Source organism: Bos mutus, chromosome 22, assembly GCF_027580195.1.
Source record: "Bos mutus isolate GX-2022 chromosome 22, NWIPB_WYAK_1.1, whole genome shotgun sequence".
In the NCBI taxonomy this organism is placed as follows: Eukaryota; Metazoa; Chordata; class Mammalia; order Artiodactyla; family Bovidae; genus Bos; species Bos mutus.
Window position 1 is genome coordinate 48,332,553 of NC_091638.1, and position 21,276 is coordinate 48,353,828.

General features: G+C 52.8%; 2 protein-coding genes across 3 annotated transcripts in view; both read left to right on the forward strand.

Moving 5' to 3' along the window:
- Nucleotides 1-18,379, forward strand: part of STIMATE (STIM activating enhancer) — a 54,184-nt gene extending 35,805 nt beyond the window's left edge. The window contains exons 3-8 of the mRNA XM_005896481.2: nucleotides 1,671-1,766; nucleotides 5,064-5,185; nucleotides 10,263-10,375; nucleotides 11,384-11,461; nucleotides 12,232-12,381; nucleotides 14,657-18,379. Of these exons, the coding sequence (XP_005896543.1) occupies nucleotides 1,671-1,766; nucleotides 5,064-5,185; nucleotides 10,263-10,375; nucleotides 11,384-11,461; nucleotides 12,232-12,381; nucleotides 14,657-14,773 (676 nt within the window). The 3' untranslated portion in view covers nucleotides 14,774-18,379. The remainder of the gene's footprint in view (nucleotides 1-1,670; nucleotides 1,767-5,063; nucleotides 5,186-10,262; nucleotides 10,376-11,383; nucleotides 11,462-12,231; nucleotides 12,382-14,656) is intronic.
- A 1,470-nt stretch (nucleotides 18,380-19,849) lies between these two features.
- MUSTN1 (musculoskeletal, embryonic nuclear protein 1) lies at nucleotides 19,850-21,233 on the forward strand. Of its 2 annotated transcripts, XM_005896482.3 has the most exons (3): nucleotides 19,850-20,146; nucleotides 20,552-20,684; nucleotides 20,891-21,233. In XM_005896482.3, the coding sequence occupies exons 1-3, from the start codon at nucleotides 20,138-20,140 to the stop codon at nucleotides 20,995-20,997; spliced, it is 249 nt and encodes an 82-aa protein (XP_005896544.1). In that variant the 5' UTR covers nucleotides 19,850-20,137; the 3' UTR covers nucleotides 20,998-21,233. The 2 variants fall into 2 exon arrangements, with proteins under 2 accessions (XP_005896544.1, XP_014333932.1); XM_014478446.2 differs by lacking the exon at nucleotides 19,850-20,146 and having other exon boundaries at nucleotides 20,270-20,684.
- Nucleotides 21,234-21,276: the final 43 nt, after the last annotated feature.

Below are 21,276 nucleotides of genomic sequence, written 5' to 3' on the forward strand. Positions count from 1 at the left end.
GTGTATAATATGATAGTACTTTTGTTTCTCCAGGTAAGTGTTGAGCCCACGATAGGGTTAGTGACAGCCAGATGGTGGTGCTTCTGTCATCACTCTGCTGTCCAGTTTTAGGAAATGGAAGATGACACAGATGTGTCCGTCCACACTGCAGGCTTTGTTAGTTACTTCTTCCTGTCGACGGACTATGTTAAATCCTTGAATTCTCTATGTGTAAGCAAAAAAGTAATCTAAACGTGGAGATGAGTCAAATGTACAGTGTACATACTCCTCGCATCAAAACTATAGTCTTTCTTAGTCCTAGGATGACTTTGTGGCAGCAGTTTTTCCTTCTAAATATGCTGGTGAGATACTCAGACATAGCCTCCAAAGACAAAACTCCAAAAAAACTAAATTCCTCACAAGGCAACAGGCAGCTCCTCAGGACAACATGATGCCCTCAAGAAGCTGTCGTTCTTGCACCTATCCTAACCATAGCAACTTTCCCTCCGAAGGAAACTTGTGAGAAATCTCTATGGTGAAGGCCCTTTAATAACATTTTAGCCGTACTCTTGATTGATCTTCAATACATTGTTTCTGAATGTTGATAATCTTCTCTCAAGTCTTGAGTATTTATCTTGGGCAGGGGGCCTGGGGGAACCTGGAGCTGAGTTTTCCACATGGTCCCCTTTGGCAGCTCCTACTTTACCATGATTTTAGGAAATGGTTTTCAAGCCTCAGTAGCAGGGTTGGTCTGGATAATCTCTAAGGTCCATTCCAGCCTTGAGTCCCATGCCCATCATCCCATCAGTGGCCTGCCCAGTTCTGAAGGCCCAGCCTGGAAGGCCAAGAGAAGCGGCCGCAATCCAGAGGTCCCTCAGCCATGGACTGCAAGTGGTCTCCAAGTGCTCATGGTTGAAGAGAGACTGAGGGCCCATGTTGTCTCCACCATGCTCCTGCCATGTGTCCCAGAGACTACAGAACTTGTTTTTTCTTTTCTAAAACTCCTCTCCTCTAGCCCGGGATTGGCAAGTTATAGCCCACAGCCTCAACCTGGCCACTGTCTGTCTCCACAAGTAAAATGTCAGTGGGGTGCTAGTGACCCTGGCTGCCCTTGCGCTGCAGCAGCAGAGTGCGTAGTCATGCAGAGTACGATGACTCTCACAGCCTAAAATATCTATCCTCAGACCCTTCACAGGAACACATGTCCACCTGGGTCCCACCCATTGTTTAAGCTGCAGCATCTGAAGGTGGCTCAGGGTTCTGGCAGCAGTGCGGATTCATCCAAGTCTTGTTAAGCTCACATGTCATTGAGTTTGTGCATGAAATCAGTTGGGGGCTCTTTAAAGTAGAAGCACCTTGGACCTCATCCAAAGCTGTGATCGAGCATTTTGTTTTGAAGTAACAAAAATGAAAAGATAGAGACACATATTTTAAATGTGTTTTGTGTGTTTAAATCTGTTATCAGTCAGCGGCCTTTCAGGGCTGCACTGATACTGGTGGTTTTGAAAGACAGCTGAAAGGCCAAGCCCTAGTTAGTACTAGCGCCCCCAGAGGAGGGGACTAGTCATTGGAAGGAAGGTTGGGGTCTCCCCAGCAGCTTTGTTTGTCTTATTTCAGACTTAACGTTTCCCGCAAATTGGATATTACCCTCATGTCAGAGTGATAACAAGTGCTGATTCTGTTTTGTACAGGTTTTTAGACACTTCCAAACAAGCCATAGGAATGCTGTTCATCCATTTTGCAAATGTATACCTAGCAGATCTCAACGAAGAGGACCCTTGTTCACTGTAAGTGGACTGTATTTGAGTATGAACATCGCCTGGCCCTCCATGCCTTTCCGTCTGCTGCCGGTCATGTTCCCTCTGGCTTGGGGAGAGGGCAACTCTCCTTCATCCCCTGTTCCCCTCTGAGAGATTGTTGTGTGCATGCTGGGTGTTAGGGTTTTGCCCAGTGATGGTGGCCCTGTGCACTGGCTTTCTGCTTATCAACCTAAGTTCTGTCCCTTGGCCTTCTAGTGCCCTCATGTCTCCCAATTTCCAAGCAGCCCTTGCACAGCAGCTTGGAAGGAGTGACTGTGCTGAGACATGACACACAGGGGCTTCTCTGTCATGTCAGCCACTCGGGGTCAGAGCCATTGTTGACCACCATTGACCTCACTGACCTGAAGACCATGAGTGGTTCTGCCTCGTCAGTGCAGTCAATGTGCCTTCCACACAACCCCCAGAGTCGTCTGCCTGAAGCCCCAGTTGGGCCACGTCACCTGACCTCTTTGCTAACAACACTCAAACAGTGCTATGGAATGGAAAAGGTCACTCCCCTGCCTTATCCTGGCTCCATCTGCTGCCTTTCTTGCTCAGACTTGGTGCTCCAGCCATGCTGGTCTGCTCCTGGTGGTCCTCAAGCCCACCAGCTGTCTCCTTCCTCTGTGCCTTTGCTTGCACTGCCCTCTGCCTGGAATGCCCCCCAGCCCTGCCCTGCCGTGCTTCTGAGGAAGAGCAGGCTGGAGGGCTGGTGAGTCCCTTGCCAAAAGATTTAGCATATATTTAAGACCATCTTGACTAGAAGATTCCTTTAAGCTTCTCTTGTTTGGTGACAGTATGCAATTCTGAGATTTAGTCCAAGTCCAGGCTCAGAAGGAAGTTGTAAAGTCTTCCCTCCCCAGGGTTTTTCCTGAAGACCTGTATAGGTTCTCATCTGTTTGGGTGTAGTCCCAAAGCAGGGGACTGGAAGGGGGATCATCTGTAGGGGAGTTAGTTAGGAAAAGGCCTGGTCCTTCCAGTCCCCGAGCCCAGCAGCAAGCTTGTGTCATCCTCTGGTAAACCATCTTGGTTGACTGAGATACACTGAGAGCCAGCTGCTCACCCTGGAGGCCTTGGGGTGAGGAACCCTATCTCCTGGTCCCACTGTGGTCATTGTGGGTCGTTGACGAACTGAATCACAGCCAGGATGGAGAAGGGGATGTTAGCTGCTGACAAATCTCAGGTGCTCAGCCAGAGGAGGAGAGGCCCAAAATGGAGTTAGGTGTTGTGGAAAGAGCCCTTGGCTGGGAAGCCACACTGTCGAAAGGTAGCTCAACTTCTCTGTTTCTTCATCCAGATCCCCAGGATCAGTGCGAAGGTTTCATGAGGTGATGGGTACAGGCACCATTGTAAGCCACTGGGGCACTTATCAATCAGAGGATATTGTCGTTAGAGCTTAGGAAAGATGTGGAGCTCCAGCAGTTGCTCGAGGAGCTGTCGGGGAGAGACTGGGCAGGCAGAGCAGGAGAGCACGCACCTGGCCTGTGGAAGAGTGAGTGCCAGAGTGGGATCTGTTCCAGCCCTGCCATTCTTGCTTTGCCCTGTGACTCTTCATAGATGGGGGAAGAGTTGGGCTGGACCTCGGCCATCTTGGGTTTTTGCATATCTACAAGGGAAACCAGTCAGTTCAGGGAGAGGAGAACTTAAAAACAAAGGAGGACGAGGCTCCCGATGGCAACAAGGGTTCCCTGTGCTGGGGGTACTGTTCTGGGTGGGAGTTTGGTCCTTGTGATATCTCAGGGGCTAGGATTCTAACAGACATCTGTGTAACACCTACTATGTGGCAGACCCTGTTCACCTATATTGACTCATTGGATCCTCATAACAGCCCTGCAATATGGATATTTTGATTATCCTCAGTTTACAGTTAGAGAATTGAAGCAGAGAGATTTTTATAACTTAATCGAGTTCACACAGCTCAAGGGTGATGGAGTGGGAATTTGAACCCAGCCAGTCTGGTCTGAGGTCCACAGGATACCCTGTTGGCTGCCAGTCTCGCCTGTGTTGAGGGGAGGGTCTAGAGCTTCCTGTCTGTGTTCCCAAGGTCTGGTACACAGTAGGCTGGAATCAGTGTTGGTGAGGGAATGAATGAAATAATACATACATCTGTGTCAAGTACTCTTAATATTTTCAGGATGGGTCCCAGATGTCAGAACCGCTTGAAACCAGTGTGGTCTAAGCATGAGGGCAGCGTTAGCCTAGGGCCAGAGCTCAGTGTGACCTTGGACAAACTGCTTGGGAAGCAGTCAATATGCCGTCTCTAGTCTCTGGTCTGAGAGTGACCCCTTGTGATTTTAAAGAGGAAAGGCAGGCAGGAGGAAAAGGCCGTTGTCCCCTCCCTCTGGTTTTCCCGCCGCCCCAGGGCACTGGTTCCAATGTGCTCCCTTGGGTTTCAGAGTACTGCACGTGTTATTGAGGCCAGGCCTTGGGGCAGGGGCGTGGGGCTGCCTAAGTATCTCAAGCCTCTCAACTTGGAAATGCCGCAGTTAGTCTGTAGTATCTGCAGCTTCTCTGGGGGTTTCCAAGCTATGTGGCATCCAGGAGGGCACCTGACGCCATGACTGCTTGTCTCCTGCTCTGTCTAGAGAGCTGGGGCCTGTGTTCGGGGCCCTCAGGGGAGGGCTAGTGGGCAAGGGGCCAAGTGAGGGAAGAGGTGTGTGTCGGACAGATAGAAGCAGAGCCCACAAGAACAAGAGGTCAGGGTGGGCGTGGTCTTCTGACCTCCTCTGCTTCCTGCATCATCTTGCCCTTTCCGTAGGTGTTCGCTAGGGCTTGCCTCCGTGGCAGGCCCTGAAGCACAGGGATGAGCGAGGGCACATGGCCTTGACCTTTCTGGTCTGAGAAACCCTAGAGGCCATTTCCTACCCTGCTCTGTGCAGCAGCTCTGTCTCAGGGCCTTGGGAGGGCTGGGCCTTCACTGAGTGAGCAGTCATGGAACAAACTATTTTTATCAATTAAGTTCTATTTTCCTACCAGCCTCGTGGCTGCTCCCAGTCACTCTCTCCCAGTCTCTGTTTGGCAGGAATACTTGAGATCTTTTGAGTCTCTTATCACTCTCCCACCTTCCTTGAGCAGGGCACTGTCCTAGGGTGGGAGGCCTTCCTGGGCTCCCTGAAGTGACCCCTACAGCCTCCCCCGCATGGAGGCTCCCCCTCCCAGAGCAGGGCCAGACAAGCCCGGGTCCCCAGCCTTGACCTTGACCCAGGAAGCACATGAGGCCTGGCTCCCTGGTGGCTGCTCCCCAGGTGGTGCTTCCTGATGGTGCGCCGTGTCCTCTCCTCACAGGTACCTCATCAACTTCCTCCTGGATGCCACCGTGGGCATGCTCCTCATCTATGTGGGTGTGCGCGCCGTCAGCGTCCTGGTGGAATGGCAGCAGTGGGAGTCCCTGCGTTTTGGCGAATACGGTAATGTAGCACGGACACCGGACGGGGGTGTAGAGGGGTCGTCCTGGAGGGGCTCTGCTCCTTACCCTGTACAGCCCTCCAGGCCGCTGGGTTGGAGAAGTTTCAGGAGCGGTGGCTGTGTCCACTGTGTGGTGGAAAGGCTGGTTCTGGAGCCTGAGCTCCATCCTCCTATGTGAGGCAGGTGGGTGGGTGCCTGCTTCACTGCCAAGTCCCCAGCCTTGCTGGCAGGAGCCATAGGGTTCACCCTCAAGACAGGGAGGGGGGCAGGGCCTTCCTCCAGCAGAGGGCACCAGCAGCCCTACCTGTGGGGCTGTAAGGCCACCTTCCTCCGCCATGCTTCCCACCGGCCTGCCTTGCTGGAGAGACAGGGGTGGCTCTCAGTTTGGGAGCTGCTCTTTTTTCTGCTACATGTCCAGACTTGTCCTGTCACTGGGCCATCCCACTACTGGAGCTCACAAGGTCAGGACTGGAGTGTCTATCCCCCACCCCAGGGCCAATTCACCTTGCCATCACCTGACCGTGGGCTGGCCCCCGACCTGGCATCCCGCAGGTACAGTCACCAGGGACAGTAGGGGCATCCTCCCTCACAGAGACAGCCTAGAACAGGTGGCCTGTGGATACTGGCACAGTGTTGACCCACTCCATCTTGTCAGACCGTGGGGATACAGTGTTGGTAGGAAGCTGCCCTCATGCTGGCTCCAAGTGCACATGGGGTACCTTTTACTTACTACCCCCAGAGAAAGAGCTGGATGTGGCCTCAGGGGCTGCTGGTAAGAGGGGCTTCTTTGATCCTTGCCCCGCTCTGGGGATCCACCTCTCTCCCACCTTCACAGGGGGCCCTGCTGTCTGTGGCCAGGAGCTCCCATTCATGGGCACGGCATCAGTGGAGCCTTTGTCATGAGGGGCACATGGGCCAAGATGGGGAGGACCCACAAGAGACTGGCATTCAAAGGGAGAGCCAGTTCGTGGAGCTGGCCGTGAGTGCCTGGGGTATTTCTAGAAATCTTAAGTAATTGTTTGTCTCCATTGACGGGAGGTGAGCTCAGGGGAGGGCTTTTCTTAGCCTTGTTACTTGACGCCTGATGAGTCACTGACTTAAGATAGTGTCCGACACACAGTGGGTGCCCCTGTGGCTCGGGGTCTTCCCTGTGGAGAAGCTCCAAGTCATTGATTCCTTAGAATGGAGGACAGAAGTGGACCACGCGCACATGGACCAAAGTGGCATCATCCTCATTTATAGGATGGGCACCCACAGGGGTTGAGTGACGCTCACCCAGGCAGTGCACGGCTTGGAGGGCCTCTTGGCTGCTACACGGGGATACCCGATCTTCCCACCAGCTCCAGGAACAGTGCTCTGCTGATCGTCTCTGCTGTTAAGATCCCTCCTGGAAGCCAGGACTCTCAAGTCAGCTGTAGCTGAACGGCGCTAGGGAGAGCTGCTCATACCCAGTCATGCTGCTCAGTGGCCTGGGAGTGGACACCAGGCCAGGTCCCGACACGGGGGCCATTATGGTTGCACCTGTTCCCAGTGTGTTCTGTTTGCATCCCTAAGAGAGATGGAAAGAAGGTGGCAGTGGTTGTTTGAGCCTCTTGTTTCTGTGCCACCTTCCTCTACCCACATGCCCAACCCCTGCCCTTGGGTCATCCCACCCCCTGCGCCTTTGGGAACCGGAGTCCTCAAGCCAGGGTGTTTCCAGGTGAAGCTGCCATTTATCGAGGAGCATCTGGGTCCTCCCTGCCCAGGCAGAGGAAGGATAGTGGCTATTCTCAGTTACCTGGTTCCTGTTGTTATTGTTTTCTTTTGCTGCTGTAACAAATTACTGCAAAATTATTGGCTTCAGTTCAGTTCAGTCACTCAGTCGTGTCCGACTCTTTGCGACCCCATGAATCACAGCACGCCAGGCCTCCCTGTCCATCACCAACTCCTGGAGTTCACTTAGACTGACGTCCATCGAGTCAGTGATGCCATCCAGCCATCTCATCCTCTGTCGTCCCCTTCTCCTCCTGCCCCCAATCCCTCCCAGCATCAGAGTCTTTTCCAATGAGTCAAGTCTTCGCATGAGGTGGCCAAAGTACTGGAGTTTCAGCTTTAGCATGTTTTCTTTTGCTGCTGTAACAAATTACTACAAAATTATTGGCATAAAACAGCACAAATGTATTATTTTACAGTCTGTAGTGGAGAAGTCTGACAAAGGGTCTCATGGACTAAAGCCAGATTGTCAGCAGGACTAGTTCCTTCTGGAGTCTGTACAAGGAGAACCCATTTCCTGGCCTTATCCAGATTCTGGACAGTGACTGTATTTCTTAGCTTGTAGCCCCTTCATTCATTTTCAGGGCCAGTAACCACAGGTTGAGTGCTTCCAAGTGGCACAGTGGTAAAGAATCCTCCTGCAATGCAGGAGACCTGAGTTCGATAACTGGATCAGGAAGATCCCCTGGAGTAGGAAATGGTAACCCACTCCAGTATTCTTACCTGGAAAATCCCATGGACAGAGGACACTGGCTGGCTAGAGTCCATGGGGTCACAAAGAGTTGGACACGACTGAGCAACTGATCATACATACACACAACTGCTGGTTGAGTTCTTCTCATATTATATCTCTCTGGCCTTTCACACCTTCTCCACTCTTAAGTGCCCTTGTGATTACTGGGCCACCTGGATAGGCCAGGATGCTCTCCCCATCTTAGGTTAGCCACTGTTATTGCACTTGCAGCCTCAACTCCCCTCTGCACAGTAGTTGCATAGTCTCAGGTTCTGGGGGTTAGGGTGTGGACATTATTCTCCCTACTGTACCTGTTAACTGGCCTGTCCACTTGAGGCAGTAGTTCCAAGTAGGGCTCAGAGCTCTCTTCTTAGGCTAGTGAAGGAGAGGGGCTTGTTTTCTGGGTATTCCTGTGGTCCCTAGAAAAGAAGGTGAACTTACTAAGAAAAACATGGGATGTGGGGAATAGACCACGCAGCCCTGAGGGATAAGGCAAGGTACAGGGAGAGGTGGTGTCCGCAGTCTGAAGACTAGGCTGCTCTTCCCTAGACAGAATTCCTGGAAGCGGTCTGTGTCTCTCAGGCACCTGTTGCTTGGGCTTTGCTACCACCCTCTGTCCCAGTCCTCCCTCTGGAAGCCTCTCTACATACAGATGAGTTCCATCCTTTTGGTCCCGTTCCCATGATTTATCCTGAGGAAATAATCTAGCAAAAACACCCAAGTACCTGAGGGTGTCCAGTGTGGTAATAAAAAGCAGGGCACACGAGAATGCCTGGCTTGTCTGTCCTTGAAAGATGAGGCTGTGGGGAATGCCAGAAAGACTCTCAGATAAAACAAATCAGAAAAACCAGCGCGTGTGCTGGTGGTTATGTGGCTATGTGCTGGATGCTCAGGGGACATGGTCTGTGACAATGGGGTCACATGTGACTTTTCTTTTTTTGCTTTAAAACTTTCTTATTCAAGCATCTACATTGAAGAAAAAAAAGGCAGCTGCAGCTAAGGGGGGTGACTCTGAAACTCAGCAGTGAAATTCAGGGTGTAGTGTGAGGACAACAGGAGGAAAAGCATTTTCTTCTTCTGTTGCCATTAAGACTTAGAGCAAATGGGGTGAGCATGATGCAAGCAGATTTTTGTTTGATATTAAATTTGTTGCCACTTGTCTTGTTGACTTTTAAACACACTAGTCTCACTTCATTCGTCTGTCCTACCAGTGCTCTGTCTGACCGTCCCCCATTTCATTGAACAGTTTTTAGCCAAGTATTTTGAGCTGCTGTTTTTGAGAACTTTCCTCAATAACGTCAGATAGTTTACCGAAAGGATTACAAAACTCCAGTAAAAATCTAGGAGAGATTGCGCTTCTGAAATGGCTTTTTGGCTCAGATGTGTCTTACCCAGAAGTGAGAGTAAATAGGACACCGCAGGAGACGCACTGAGGTCTTTCTGCATGTTTTCTGTGCACTTCTCCCGAGATTTTCCAGAAAAGGGAATGACCTGGGGTTGTATCCATTATGGCTATGGAAGGCTTCCCCTGGGGCTCCACCAAGCACAGCGGGTTGGCCTGGGGACTGCTGGCACCCACCCCCAGACAGGGATTTCTGCGGACACTGTGGAAACAGAAGCCAGAGATCCCTCGGGGGGCCTGGATCAGGGCCTTTGTCTTCCCTGAAGTTACTGTCCAGCCCCCTCCTGGCCACCGTGATCAAGCAGCTCCAGCAGGGCTTCCCGAGTGGCTGGGGCACACCCCCCTCCCCGCCTCCCGCCTCGGGTCTTCTGCGCTGAAGGTGTGTGGCTCCCCAGGGACCCATCTCATGGGTTCTCCCTGTCACTGAAGATGGAGGATGTTCACTGGAGGGGTCCTCCACCCTTCATCAAGTCCCTTTTGAATCATTCTGGAGGCGCTTGAGGGGCCAAGTGTCCCCCAGTATGGACTGCTGGCCTCTTCCGTTTCTCAAGCACAGTGACTGACGGGATCACAGACAGACGTTTGTCACAGCCTCCTTACCTGGGGGGCTTCTCTCTTTGTTTCCTTGTCCCCAGTCCAAGGTGTTTTGGGGTGCCCCTAGACAGAATCTGAATACCCCCCAGAGTCAGGTTTCTTACTTGCAGGGCTAAGGGCAGCAGGAAAATGAGGGGGAGTGGGGAATGGCGGCGGAAGTGGGATAGGGGTGAGAGGCAAACAAAGAGGTTGTTTACTGCCTTCCTGATTCAGAAACCATAGCCCGTTCATGGATGGGGAGAGGATGGATAGCACCACAGCCGCTGGAAACATCAACAGTGGATAATAATAGCAGTCTTGCTTAACACAGCTTCTGCTGCCAGTGGACAAAAAGAGCCAGCTTTTCTCAGCCCCAGCAATGGACACTTACTAACTTTAGTGCCTTGTAATTATATCTTAGAGTCTCTGAAAGAAAGGCCACTTTGGTATCTCCAAATTAGGAATTCTCTGATTTTTGTTTGTTTAAGACAAGCTGATTCTTGGTGCTCTGGAGGGCTCATTTAGGAGCTCGTGGGTTGGAGGCGGGGATCAGGGCTCATGGGAGCTGTGGGTGATTGGGGTGGAGGCGACTCAGTGACCAAGCCCTCTCTCCCTGCAGGAGACCCTCTGCAGTGTGGAGCCTGGGTTGGACAATGTGCCCTTTACATCGTGATCATGATTTTTGAAAAATCTGTCGTTTTCATCGTCCTCCTAATACTTCAGTGGAAGAAGGTTTGCCTCTTGTTCCCTTCTTTACCAACTCCTTGAGATGTCAAGGAAGACAGTATTCCCCCCTTCCCCAATCCCCACCCTAGCCCTGTTGGGAAACCAAATTGGTTTTCTTTTTAACTACATGAAGGTACCTGGATTTGGTCTGATGGGGCAGCTCCTGGCCACGTATCAAGAGCAGTAACTTGTCACTTTTTCATATAGCATCCTTCTACCTCCCTTATACACATCTGCTCTAGATTAAGCCTTGGACATATGTAAAGCCCATGAAGATACAGTCCCTGCCCTGCAGTTGCCTACGTCATCAGGTAACTGTTAAGTGTTGTCAGCAGATGTTCTCTGCATCTGCAGGTGCCTCCTCATTCACCTCTCTTGGCCAGTGGTTTAATCAAGCCTTTTGGTGGCAAAGGCAGTGGTTGGTCATATGTTCCTGTGGTTCCTAACACTGCCCTCTGGCCCCAGGGCTGTGCAGATAAGACTCCACTGCCCACAGGAAACCAGCCAAAGTAGCTCAGATCTTTGGTTTTATTTGTGGCCGAGTTTTATTTTTTAAAAAAATAAACTAAGGCTTTTGGGAGCTGTTGTTGAGGAGGTGGTTGGGGTGCAGGATTTCCATTAGAAAGTGGTCGGCGCCTCATTGCTAGTATCTGTGATGACTGTCCACCAGCCTCACTCTTTCCAACTTGCTGAAGCCCACACTCTACCCTGTGCCAGCTTTGTAAAGTGCTTCAGCCTCCAGTCCCCCTACACTTCTCACTTCCACAGCAAGGGAAAGCTACTCAAGGATTACCTGCTCCTAGTGGGCTCCAAAGGGGTCCCTTGTTGGCAGTCAAGTCTGGGGACTGTGTGGCCCTGGGTGTGAGGTGCGGTTCTCATCAGGGCTCTGAGGGAAGTGTCTTAGCAAAGCCTCCTCTCAGGGCCTCATGGGCCATTTCCCTACCGCTCCCCACCCTCCCGGAAACTATCTTTGTGGTCTTCCCCCAACCTCACTAAGTCTGCTTCTCTTTACAGGTGGCCCTGTTGAATCCCATTGAAAACCCAGACTTGAAGCTGGCCATCGTCATGCTGATCGTCCCCTTCTTTGTCAATGTCAGTGCCTTATTGCATTTCATAACCTCTGTTTGCTCCATGCCTTCCCGTGTTCCTTTCAAAATTCTGACAGAGAAAACACCTTCTCTGTTTGCCAAGTTGTTTGCCAACTCTCATCCCCACCCCAGACCTAGAAACATCCGAATTACTTCCTCAACATGCAGATCCTGCTCCGGGGCCTCTGTGCAAAGTGGAGGGTCCTGGGATCTTTGTCATGCCCTCCCTACCAGGAAACTGCCACATATGTAACAGTGACTTCTAGATTAAGACCGTTAGGAATGAAGACTGTCAGGAATTTTCCTGACCTCAGGGCTCCTAGAGAAACTTCCTGACCGCAGGGCTCCTAGAGAAACTTCCTGACTGCAGGGCTCCTAGAAAAACTCACAAGCACACTGGCTAGAAATTAGGAAATAAGAAAAGAAATGGCAAAGGAACCTGGAGCTGACAGATGTGGTAGGTGTGCCGACCAGCGACTCCGCTCAGGGGAGGAGCCCCTACCAGGAGTCCAGAGACCTTGGCTTAGGCCCTGCTCTGCCGAGTGCATCAGTCATCAGCAAGAACCCCTTGCAGCAAAACTCTTAGAGGGCGCAGGGATTGGAAGTCTCTTCCTTGACTTCTGAGAGGGAGCAAGGGCCTGCATGATATCTTCCTCTCCCCAGTTCTTAATGCTGTGATCTGAAACGGGTCTGAGGAGGATGGGTGTGGGAGCTGCTTGCCTTTGCTTTCATAAGTGTGTTATCCCAAAGTGACCTGCATTTTTCTTCCCATAGGCTCTGATGTTTTGGGTAGTGGACAATTTCCTCATGAGAAAGGGAAGGACGAAAGCTAAGCTAGAAGAAAGAGGAGCCAACCAGGACTCAAGGAACGGGAGCAAGGTCCGCTACCGAAGGGCCGCGTCCCATGAGGAGTCAGAGTCTGAGGTAGGGCTAAGCCCTCGTGCCACTGACCCAGGAAGGGTCTGCTCTCTTCGAATGTGGCCGTCTCTTGAATGCTGAGTCACAGCCCCACCAGTGGGAGGGAGAGGAAGCTGACAGCTCCCGTCCAGCTGGGACCCATTCCTGCTGTCCCCTGGTCCTTCCTCAGGCTGGGAGCTGAAGCGTCTGGTGAAGGGTGGCCCTTTTCCAGCAGCCCCTCCATCGGTGGAGCAAGACAGGAAAGGGAGGAGAGGCACTGTTCCAGGGAAGCTGGCAAGGACTAGTGGGCGTGGTTGTCCTTTAAGCATCAAGGCGTTTGAATCCCTGCCCATCTCTCCAGAGCAAGGGAAGTGTTGGCTAAACTGACTGGAAACTTCTGTGGGGGTAGCTAGGCCTCCCAGGGAGAACCTCATCTCCCCTTATTTTCAAGTTTCCTAAGTTGAAACATTTGGACCTCAGGGAGGTTGGTGGCCATAAATAGGAGCCAGGAGACAAGGTTGTATGTCCAAGGCAGGCCCGTAGGTGCATGGCACTATGGGTGTGGGTGACAGAAATGGCTGAGGATGTCTTCTCGGAGAGGCCTTCACACTTGTGGATGAGGTGACAGCCAGCCTGCATAGCCCATCTTAGCAGGCAGTGATATATTTTGAGATTGAAGTGAAGTGAAGTGAAAGTCGCTCAGTCGTGTCCAACTCTTTGTGACCCCACGGACTACATAGTCCATGGGATTCTCCAGGCCAGAATACTGGAGTTGGTAGCCTTTCCCTTCTCCAGGGGATCTTCCCAACCCAGGGATCAAACCCAGGTTTCCCGCATTGCAGGCAGATTCTTTACCAGCTGAGCCACAAAGGAAGCCCATTTTGAGATTGAGGCTTTGACAAACCCTGTGAGAACTTGAAACAGTTGGTTTAGCCCCTTGGGGCATCCTGGAGAGTGCTTTGAAAACCACCTAGGTGGAAGACATCGGGGAAGCCTGCCTCTTCTCTAGCTGAAAGTGAAGTCGCTCAGTCGTGTCTGATTCTTTGTGACCCCATGGACACCAGGCTCCTCCATCCATGGGATTTTCTAGGCAAGAGTACTGGAGTGGGTTGCCATTTCCTTCTCCAGGGAACTTCCCAACCCAGGGATCGAACCCAGGTCTCCCACATTGTAGACAGACGCTTTATTCTCCCACATTGTAGACAGACGCTTTATCGTCTGAGCCACCAGGGAAGTCGCCTCTTCTCTAGGCGTCCCCTCAAATCTTGATGAGGCCAGCCTGTCGGGTTGTAAGAACATGGTGAATGTTGTGAAGGACAAACAGCGTTTTAGGCAGAAGCAGCTGCTCCTGAGGCGTCATGGTCCTGTGGTTTGGTGTTTGGGTAATAATGTGAAATTCACTGTGGCCAGAGTAGCATGTATTCCGGAGGGTAGGATAGCATGACAGGAAGTGGGTTATAGGCCAAGATCTGAGCTAACTGGGCTAGGTGGTTTGTGATCCAGAGCAAGGAATGGGCATGCGTTTGTACAGGTTATAGGGAGCCAGAGAGAGTGTTCGATCAGGGGACCAGGACTGGGGGCAGGAAGCCCTGCAGGGAGGGTAGTGAGAGCACCCTGCCCTGGAGGAGGATAAGCTTCCCCTGTACAGCTGTGCTCTGGGCCTCTCCATCTTGGCCTGGGCTGTCCCCATCCTTCCCCGATGCTCTGAGTCCTGAGCAGCCAGGCAGGTGGGCAGTGAATGTTGTCTGCTCCAGGTGCCCTAGCTGTGTGGCTGTGTTGTTCTAGGGGCTCAGAAGAGCAGAGGGCTCCTGTTTGTCTTCAGAAATTTGTGAGGTTGGCTCATAGCAGCCACTCTGAAATGGCCCTGCTGTGTGTGCCCCACAGGTGTTTTCCTTTCAAAAAGGGACTTTTCAGTACTCTTGTGCTATATTTGAACCAATTTCAAGGACCTGGGACTCCATATTGCCAACACTGGGCTTTTTTGGCCAGTGTGACCTAATGCAAAGTTTACTCTGATGGTGGTTCGGTCCCAGCCGGAGGTTGTATGGAGAAGCAGGAGCAGCGAGGCATGTCCACTCAGCACTGATGTTAGCACCTGTGGGGGTGCACGTGGTGTAAACAAGGTCGGGCGAGGGACAGCTCGTCTCACTCTGTAAAGGGGGACCTCCCCATCTCCCTCTGTTAATCAACTTGACACTTGAGGCCTCCTGGCCAGGTTGGCGTTCTAGACGGGGGTCCAGGGTGGCCAGGTGAAGAGGGCATCGCTGGCGGTGACTCAGGGCCATGCCTGTCCACCACTCAGATCCTGATCTCAGCCGATGACGAGATGGAGGAGTCGGACGTGGAGGAGGACCTCCGGAGACTGACGCCCCTGAAGCCTGCGAAGAAAAAGAAGCACCGCTTCGGGCTGCCTGTATGATGCATTCCCAAGCCAGGATCGGGTGGGGGCCCGCGGCCGGCCACCGGTCAGCCGAGGGTCGCTCGGCCGCGTCTCCCTCCCCTCCTCTCTCTGCCCCTCTTCTACCTCCGCTCCTCCCGCGGCCTCGGCCGCTCCCAGATACTGTGACCCGGGGAGGGGGGCCGCCGGCTCCACGTGGCAGCTGGAGGTCCCCTCTCAGTTGCACTACAAACACTGACCAAATATGCAAGCGAGGCGTTCTGTTTGTGTTGTCGTCCCCGTGGTGTTGCGAGGGACCCGGAAGCCCTGTCCCGCGTCTTGCCGTGTGGCCTTGAGGCTGAGGACTTACCTGCACGTGGACCGTGGGTGGAGCTTCTCGTCAGGGCTTCAGCGGGGAGTGTGAAGACGGAAAATGTTTGGGGGCTGAGTTACTCATTGACCAAGTTGGAGCTGTGACGCTTTCTTACTCGAAATGGCTTTTGTAACTATTGATTTCTATGGCTGGTTTTATGAGCTGTCACAGTGTTAACGTTTTTTGAGTATGTGTTTATTTCCTATGGGACTAATGGGCAAAACATAGATTTTTAAGTCTTCCGTATGCTGTTGACTTTTATATGTTTAAGTTATATTTTCATACTATTGTATTTAAAAGCTCTTTTTTACCCCCAAAGAAATGGGTTTGTTTGCCTTTCATGGGACGTGAACTGGTGGGAGGAAAAAGTTGGGAGTTTTTTTATTTGGAATATCGTTAGGTAATCTGCGATCCGATGCGGTAAATAATTCCAGTAGGAAGGGAGGTGGGCCCTTATCTGAAATCAGCAAACCCAGTCAGTGGTTCTGCAGAGGTCAGGCCTGAGCAGGAGGCAGCTGGTCCAAATGTGGATCCAGGGCCTGTGAGGGTGAAACAGGAAGGGCTCTGCCCAGAGCCCAGCAGCACTTGGCACTTACTTCAGCTGGCAAGTTAGAGTCCTGGTGAAATGTGACTGAAAAGGGAGCATAAGAGGATATTGTGTCCAGAGAAATTGAGACTCCAAGGCCACTCCTGTTTGTCCCCTGCATCTCTTCAGAACCTCCACATCTGAAGTTTAAAGCCCAGTCTTGGCCTCCCCGCCTCCCATGGTGCAAACTTCAGAGCCAGACTCTGGACCCACCTCTGGGAGCATCCTCTCAGGCTACCCCGTGCCTGTCAGCTTAGTGTTGCTCTACTCGTCTTATGCAGCAGTCTAGAGAACGCCTGTCTGACCATGAGATCCTGTTGTTTACATCCTCCAGAGCAGCAGGGTGGCTGGGCATGGGGCGGGGCAGGTGGAGGTGAGTGAGCTCGCTGTCTGCATCCACAGGCAGGACGAAGTGCTTCTTTCTAAACTTGTGGCCCCCACTCCTCAGAATGAGCATAGGCCCCGTGGCTTTGGGAGTCTGCTGCCCGGCAGTGGAGTGGGCTGACCCAGGTACTTGCCTGCTGTGGGAGCAGCAAGGCAAAGCAGCCCGGTGTTTTGTCCCAGCCCAGGGTTGGCCTGAAAGTTTAGGAATAGAGAACTTCATGGCGAAGTTGCGAGCTGGAAGTGAGATCAGTGCAGGGAGCCCACACCACCCAGAACCTTCCTTTTAGACCTACATAACAATGTGTTTCAGTCAAGCAGGTTGGGTCTGAATTGTGACATGTGAGCCACAGTGTTAAACCAGGCATCCTGGGTCTATCCTCTGCCTCCTGCAGTCCCACCTGTGTGGGTCGTAAGGGCACAAACTTTGGAGAGGACTTCTCAGCTGTCATTCTCTAAGAGTCCAGAAGCAGGAGGGCCAGAGGAACCTGGACCTGAACTGCCATGGGCGGCGATTCTGCTTGGGTGGGTGCCAGTGGCCACAGGAGAGGAAGGTGAGATTGCAGCCCATCTCCACTGTCCCTTCACCCTATTCTCATCCCATGCTCTTCCCTCTCCAACCTTCAGCTATGTTAGTGGGCAGCTCTGCACTGGGAAGACCAGGCCCGACTTTGGTCCTGGTAGGTGGTAGGCATCGCTGACTCGCCTTACTTTGTCTTCCCGTTGCCTTTCGTTTTTAATAACCTGTGGTCACAGCTGTTTCCTGCACCTCACTGAGCCCAGAATCTGAGCTTTTCTTTCAGTCTTCAGATCCTGATGTTTCCAAACTAGCAACAGTGGGCAGGAGACACACAGGCTGTGAAGGATAGAGACTGGGTTATACAGATCCCAGATGATCTGCTTATCCCAGTGCCTGCTGGGCAGTAGGTTTTGGGGACTAAGAGGTAGTGCGCAAGTGGTGGTTTCTCCCTGTATCCTGATTTTCAAAGGAGTTTAGTCTCTGAGTGGCAGTTGTGTGGTAGCTGGCTACCTAGGGCATGGACATTGACCAGAGTCTAGTTATACAGGGCATCGTTGGCATGCTTGGCCTTACCCTCTGTGCACACTCACATGCACAAAGTTTGTATCCCCCAGGAGTGCCTCCTGTGGTTACTGAGTTCTTTTCTGTGGTGCACTGTCCCGAGATAGTAGGTACGGTGGGCCATGGCCAGGACTTAATTCCCGGCTGGCCTCCCTCCCTGGGGTAAGCTTTCTCTCCAACTGCCCCAAGGTGCCTTATGAGGTGCAGCCCTTCACCTGCCCTAAGGCAAGCGTTGTCATGTTTGAGAAGCCACAGAACACCAGCTGGATGTTGTGTGCTGTCCATCTGGTTTGTCTGAATTTGGATCTCAGACAAAGGTGGACCCCATGCCACCTTTCATAGAAACTTGTAAGGCAAGGCCAGGAACAAGTTTCTTGTAACTGATGGAAGTAACCTGATGAAGTAGAATTGTCACATCTACCGTCTGAATGAAGGAGACCACCATTGCCCATTTTCCCTTTGGCTGCCAGTGGATGTTGTCAGTAGCAAGGAGGAATGTTGATGAGATCCCCGGCAACAGTGGCTTCTTGGTCTGTTCAGTCCAAAGGCCTACCATGTGAAGTCCCACTAATTAGCCTTCAGGCACGCTGGTGGCCTCCAGCCTCAAGCTTTAAATTGTGCCTCTTCCTGGCAACAAGGAGTCATGGGTTAATGTTGACCATGCCTGTAAAGGGAATATATGTAAAGGTTCAAATTCAAATTGTTTCTTCCCCTCGGCAGCGTGGGCCTAGAGGCTGCAGCCCAGAGTCCCCAACTGAAGGCTGCCCCAGGAGCCTGGAGGGAGCAGCAGGTGTCAGCATCTCACTCTGCCCTCCAGACGGCAATCCACTGGCCGTTTTGCAGCCAGGTGAACATGGATGACTCTGGGAACTTACCATCAGCCAGAGCAGCCACCCTGGAGGATGCAAGGCTGGCCTTTAGAAGTGTCACACACTTCCAGCGAGGAGCAGAGAGCTGTCTGTTTTACCCTGCAAAACATTGGTAGCTCCAAGGAGCTTTGCTTGGGGGAGGGCCTTTGAGCTCCTGAGGGGGTGGGTGGGTTGTTTTAATTTGGTTTCTCTTTTCATGAAGTTTGTTAGGAGTCAGACCTATGTGAGCAAACCATGGCCTCCCAGTGGAGGTGGTTCAATTTGTGGTGTTATGAGTCACAGAAACACATTTTTGAAGTGAAAGGGAAGATGATGTACTTACACTGTAAAATGGTTTACAATAAAGTTTGACATCTTATTACAGTTTCTAAAAAAAGAAGCTATCACTCTTGTGGTTGGTTGTTGGTTGTGTGTTCTGTGGAGCTGAAACAGCTTAGTGGGGTCAAGAAAATGTCCCGAGTGAGTTAGAAAGTTCTTCCCAGAAAACAGGGTGAGAATGAATCTGACCTCTCCTCATGGCGGACGTGGGAGCCAAAACCTGCCGAGGGGAAAAAAACAAACACGCTCACGCCGTTTCGTCTTTCCTACTAATGCGAGTGAAAGCTCCTCTGTCTCCCCCCGATCAGGAGTGTGTGGTGCCTTAGAGATGGGGTGTAAGGCGTGAACATCCCACATCCTTGTTCCTGAGGCTGCAGGGCTGGAAGGCAGGTGCCTCCCTGGGCAGCGCTGGCTGTGGAGGCAGAGCTGAAGCACCGGGAGCTGGCAGCACAGGCCAGGCCTGTCCTCAGTGCCTCTTGGTCCCTGTTTGGAGTCCTGGATTCGTGCCGGCAACTGTCTGAAGGCATTCCTCATGTCAGCACTCGTCTCAGATGGAACCTGGCAGGGCTCGCGTTGGCCTCCCAGAGCCAAAACCAGGCAGGGGGAATTAGGGTGGGATGAGATCTGACAGCAATGGAATGGCGTTCCAGGTAGCCAAACGTCAGTGCCTGGTTGGTTCCGTCTGCTTGGAGCCTTCAAGGATAAAAATGTGCTCTATCACAAACTGACAAGGAGCCTGGGTATGTTCGACCCAACAGGACAGACCCTGAGCGCCCATCCACATCACATTCACTCCTGCCCTCACCCCAGGCCCAGAGCCCTGCCATGTGCCCTGGGGGTCTCCCCTTCAAGAATTGGGTGTTTGAAACTAGCAGAGGAGAGTTAAGTGACCTTCAGGGTCCCTGTCCGTCTGTCTATGACTGGAGTGGGCTTCACTGTTGCCCACCCTCTCATAACCTAAATATCCTTGGGCCAGTTGCCCTTCAGTGACCTCATCTCAGTCAGAGGCTCTGTGCTGTTTCCTCCAGCTCGCCTCATGGTTTCTTCCCAGCCCTTCCCTGGGCACTTTTCCCCTTCCTTTATCCCTCTCCTAATAAACTTGCACTGGGAGCTGGACAGAGAATGGGGGCATCAGCAAAACTGTTGATGGGGCAGCTCCCAGGCTTCCCTTGGCTGCAATTTCTCCACCTGGGAGCCAGGTGCAGGCCCCATGCTCTGAGTGTGATGGCTCAGCAAGCTGGCCGTGAACACATGCTCCCCAGCGGCAGATGCAGGAAGCCTCCTCCCTGCTGCCATGTGGAGCTGGAAAGTCTCTTTCCTGTGGAATCCAGGGAGAGGGTAGAGAGAAAAACAAGCTCAGAGTTGTCCACCCTGGCCCAGGGCCCTCCCTTTCCTCGGGGACACCCCCACGCTGGGATGGACTATCGCAGATAGACAGCTCGGACAGCCACATGTATGTTACACGACCTGCATTCGTAAACACAAGTTGCTGCCAGGCCCAGTGCCTCCCTCCCACAAGAGAGCAGCTGTCCCCGAGGGTACGGGGTCTCCCCAGCTGTCTACTGTCGCCAGGACTGCAGCCCCCCAGGCAGAAGTGCTCAGAAGCCCCTATCATCTCCAAGAATAAACTCTGAAGCCAGCGGCTGCGTGGATCTGAATCATCGGGGAGCTGTCAGAGGAGGGGGAGTGACTTCCCGGGACAGGCAAGCGGACTATATAAGCCCCAGAGGGCTGGGCGCTGCTTAAATCTCTTCCACAGCCACTGCCTGCCAGGGAGCAGCTCCCCACAGCACCCACCATGTCCCAGGTAGGAGGGCCCAGCTCAGGGCCTGCTGGTGCCAAGGGCGGGGGTGGGGTGGGGGAGATAGACGCTGTCAACTCTGGCAGCTGTGTCTTGAGCTGAGCTCAGGGCATAAACACAGGAGGCTCTGCCTCCCCTGGAACGCCAGGGCTCAGGGAGGTCAGGCAGACAGATGGTATGAGACTGTGACAGCCACGGCCCCAGAGCTCCTGGTCTTTGGGGAAAGGATGGAGACTTGGGGTAGGGGGTGTGTGACATGCAGTCAGGAAGGCTTCTTGGAAGAGAAGTGATGCCTTGAATTGACTGGAGTTAAGTGAGCAGGGAAGAGGGGTCTGGGCCAAGGCGTGGTGGCGGGAAAGGGCCCTCAGCCTCAAGGCCTCAGGTTGTAAGATGAGGCTTGGGCTCCCCGAGGCTGGCGCTCAGGAAGCCCCCATCAAGAAGAAGCGGCCCCCCGTGAAGGAGGAGGACCTGAAGGGGGCCCGAGGGAACCTGACCAAGAACCAGGAAATCAAGTCCAAGACCTACCAGGTCATGCGGGAGTGTGGTGAGTGTTCTCAGGACGATGGGGGCCTGGATGCAGATGTGTGTCTGTGGGAAGGAGGATGGGTTGGGGGCGGGAGGGTCCCACGAGTCCTTGTTCTAAGAGTTCAGAGCTTGTGGGCTCGAGGTGGTGCTTACCACAGTGGGGGCCTCTCCTCTCTAGGAAGCCAGGCCTGCCCCTGACCCACCTCCTCCCCATCCTTCCCGCAGAGCAAGCTGGTTCTACCGCCCCGTCGGTGTTCAGCCGCGCCCGGACTGGCGCTGAGACCGTGTTTGAGAAGCCCAAAGCTGGACCCGCCAAGAGTGTCTTTGGCTGAGAAGTGCATGCCACCCCATCCCTCACCACAGGCACCACTGGGACACAGGAACTTTTCCCAAGAAATGTTTGTTTGTTTGTTTTCCCAAGAACTCTTTTTTTATGCCAGAACACACCTTCTCACCTGCCGCCTTGGGAAATGCCACCCCTGCCCCACAGCCCTGGCCCCTCAGCCCAGGGACTCTGTACTCACACCTGGGAAACACCAATAAAGAGAATGCCCAAGTGGCCCCAGCATTTGAAGGGTGTTGGTTGGTCACTGGCCATGGCCACTAAATGC

Bases quoted from the DNA above. Each gene is read 5' to 3' on its own strand.
- MUSTN1 (XM_014478446.2), top strand. From the start codon at position 20,531: ATGAGGCTTGGGCTCCCCGAGGCTGGCGCTCAGGAAGCCCCCATCAAG. The intron at 20,685-20,890 runs GTGAGTGTTCTC...TCCTTCCCGCAG, and splicing joins CCAGGTCATGCGGGAGTGTG to AGCAAGCTGGTTCTACCGCC.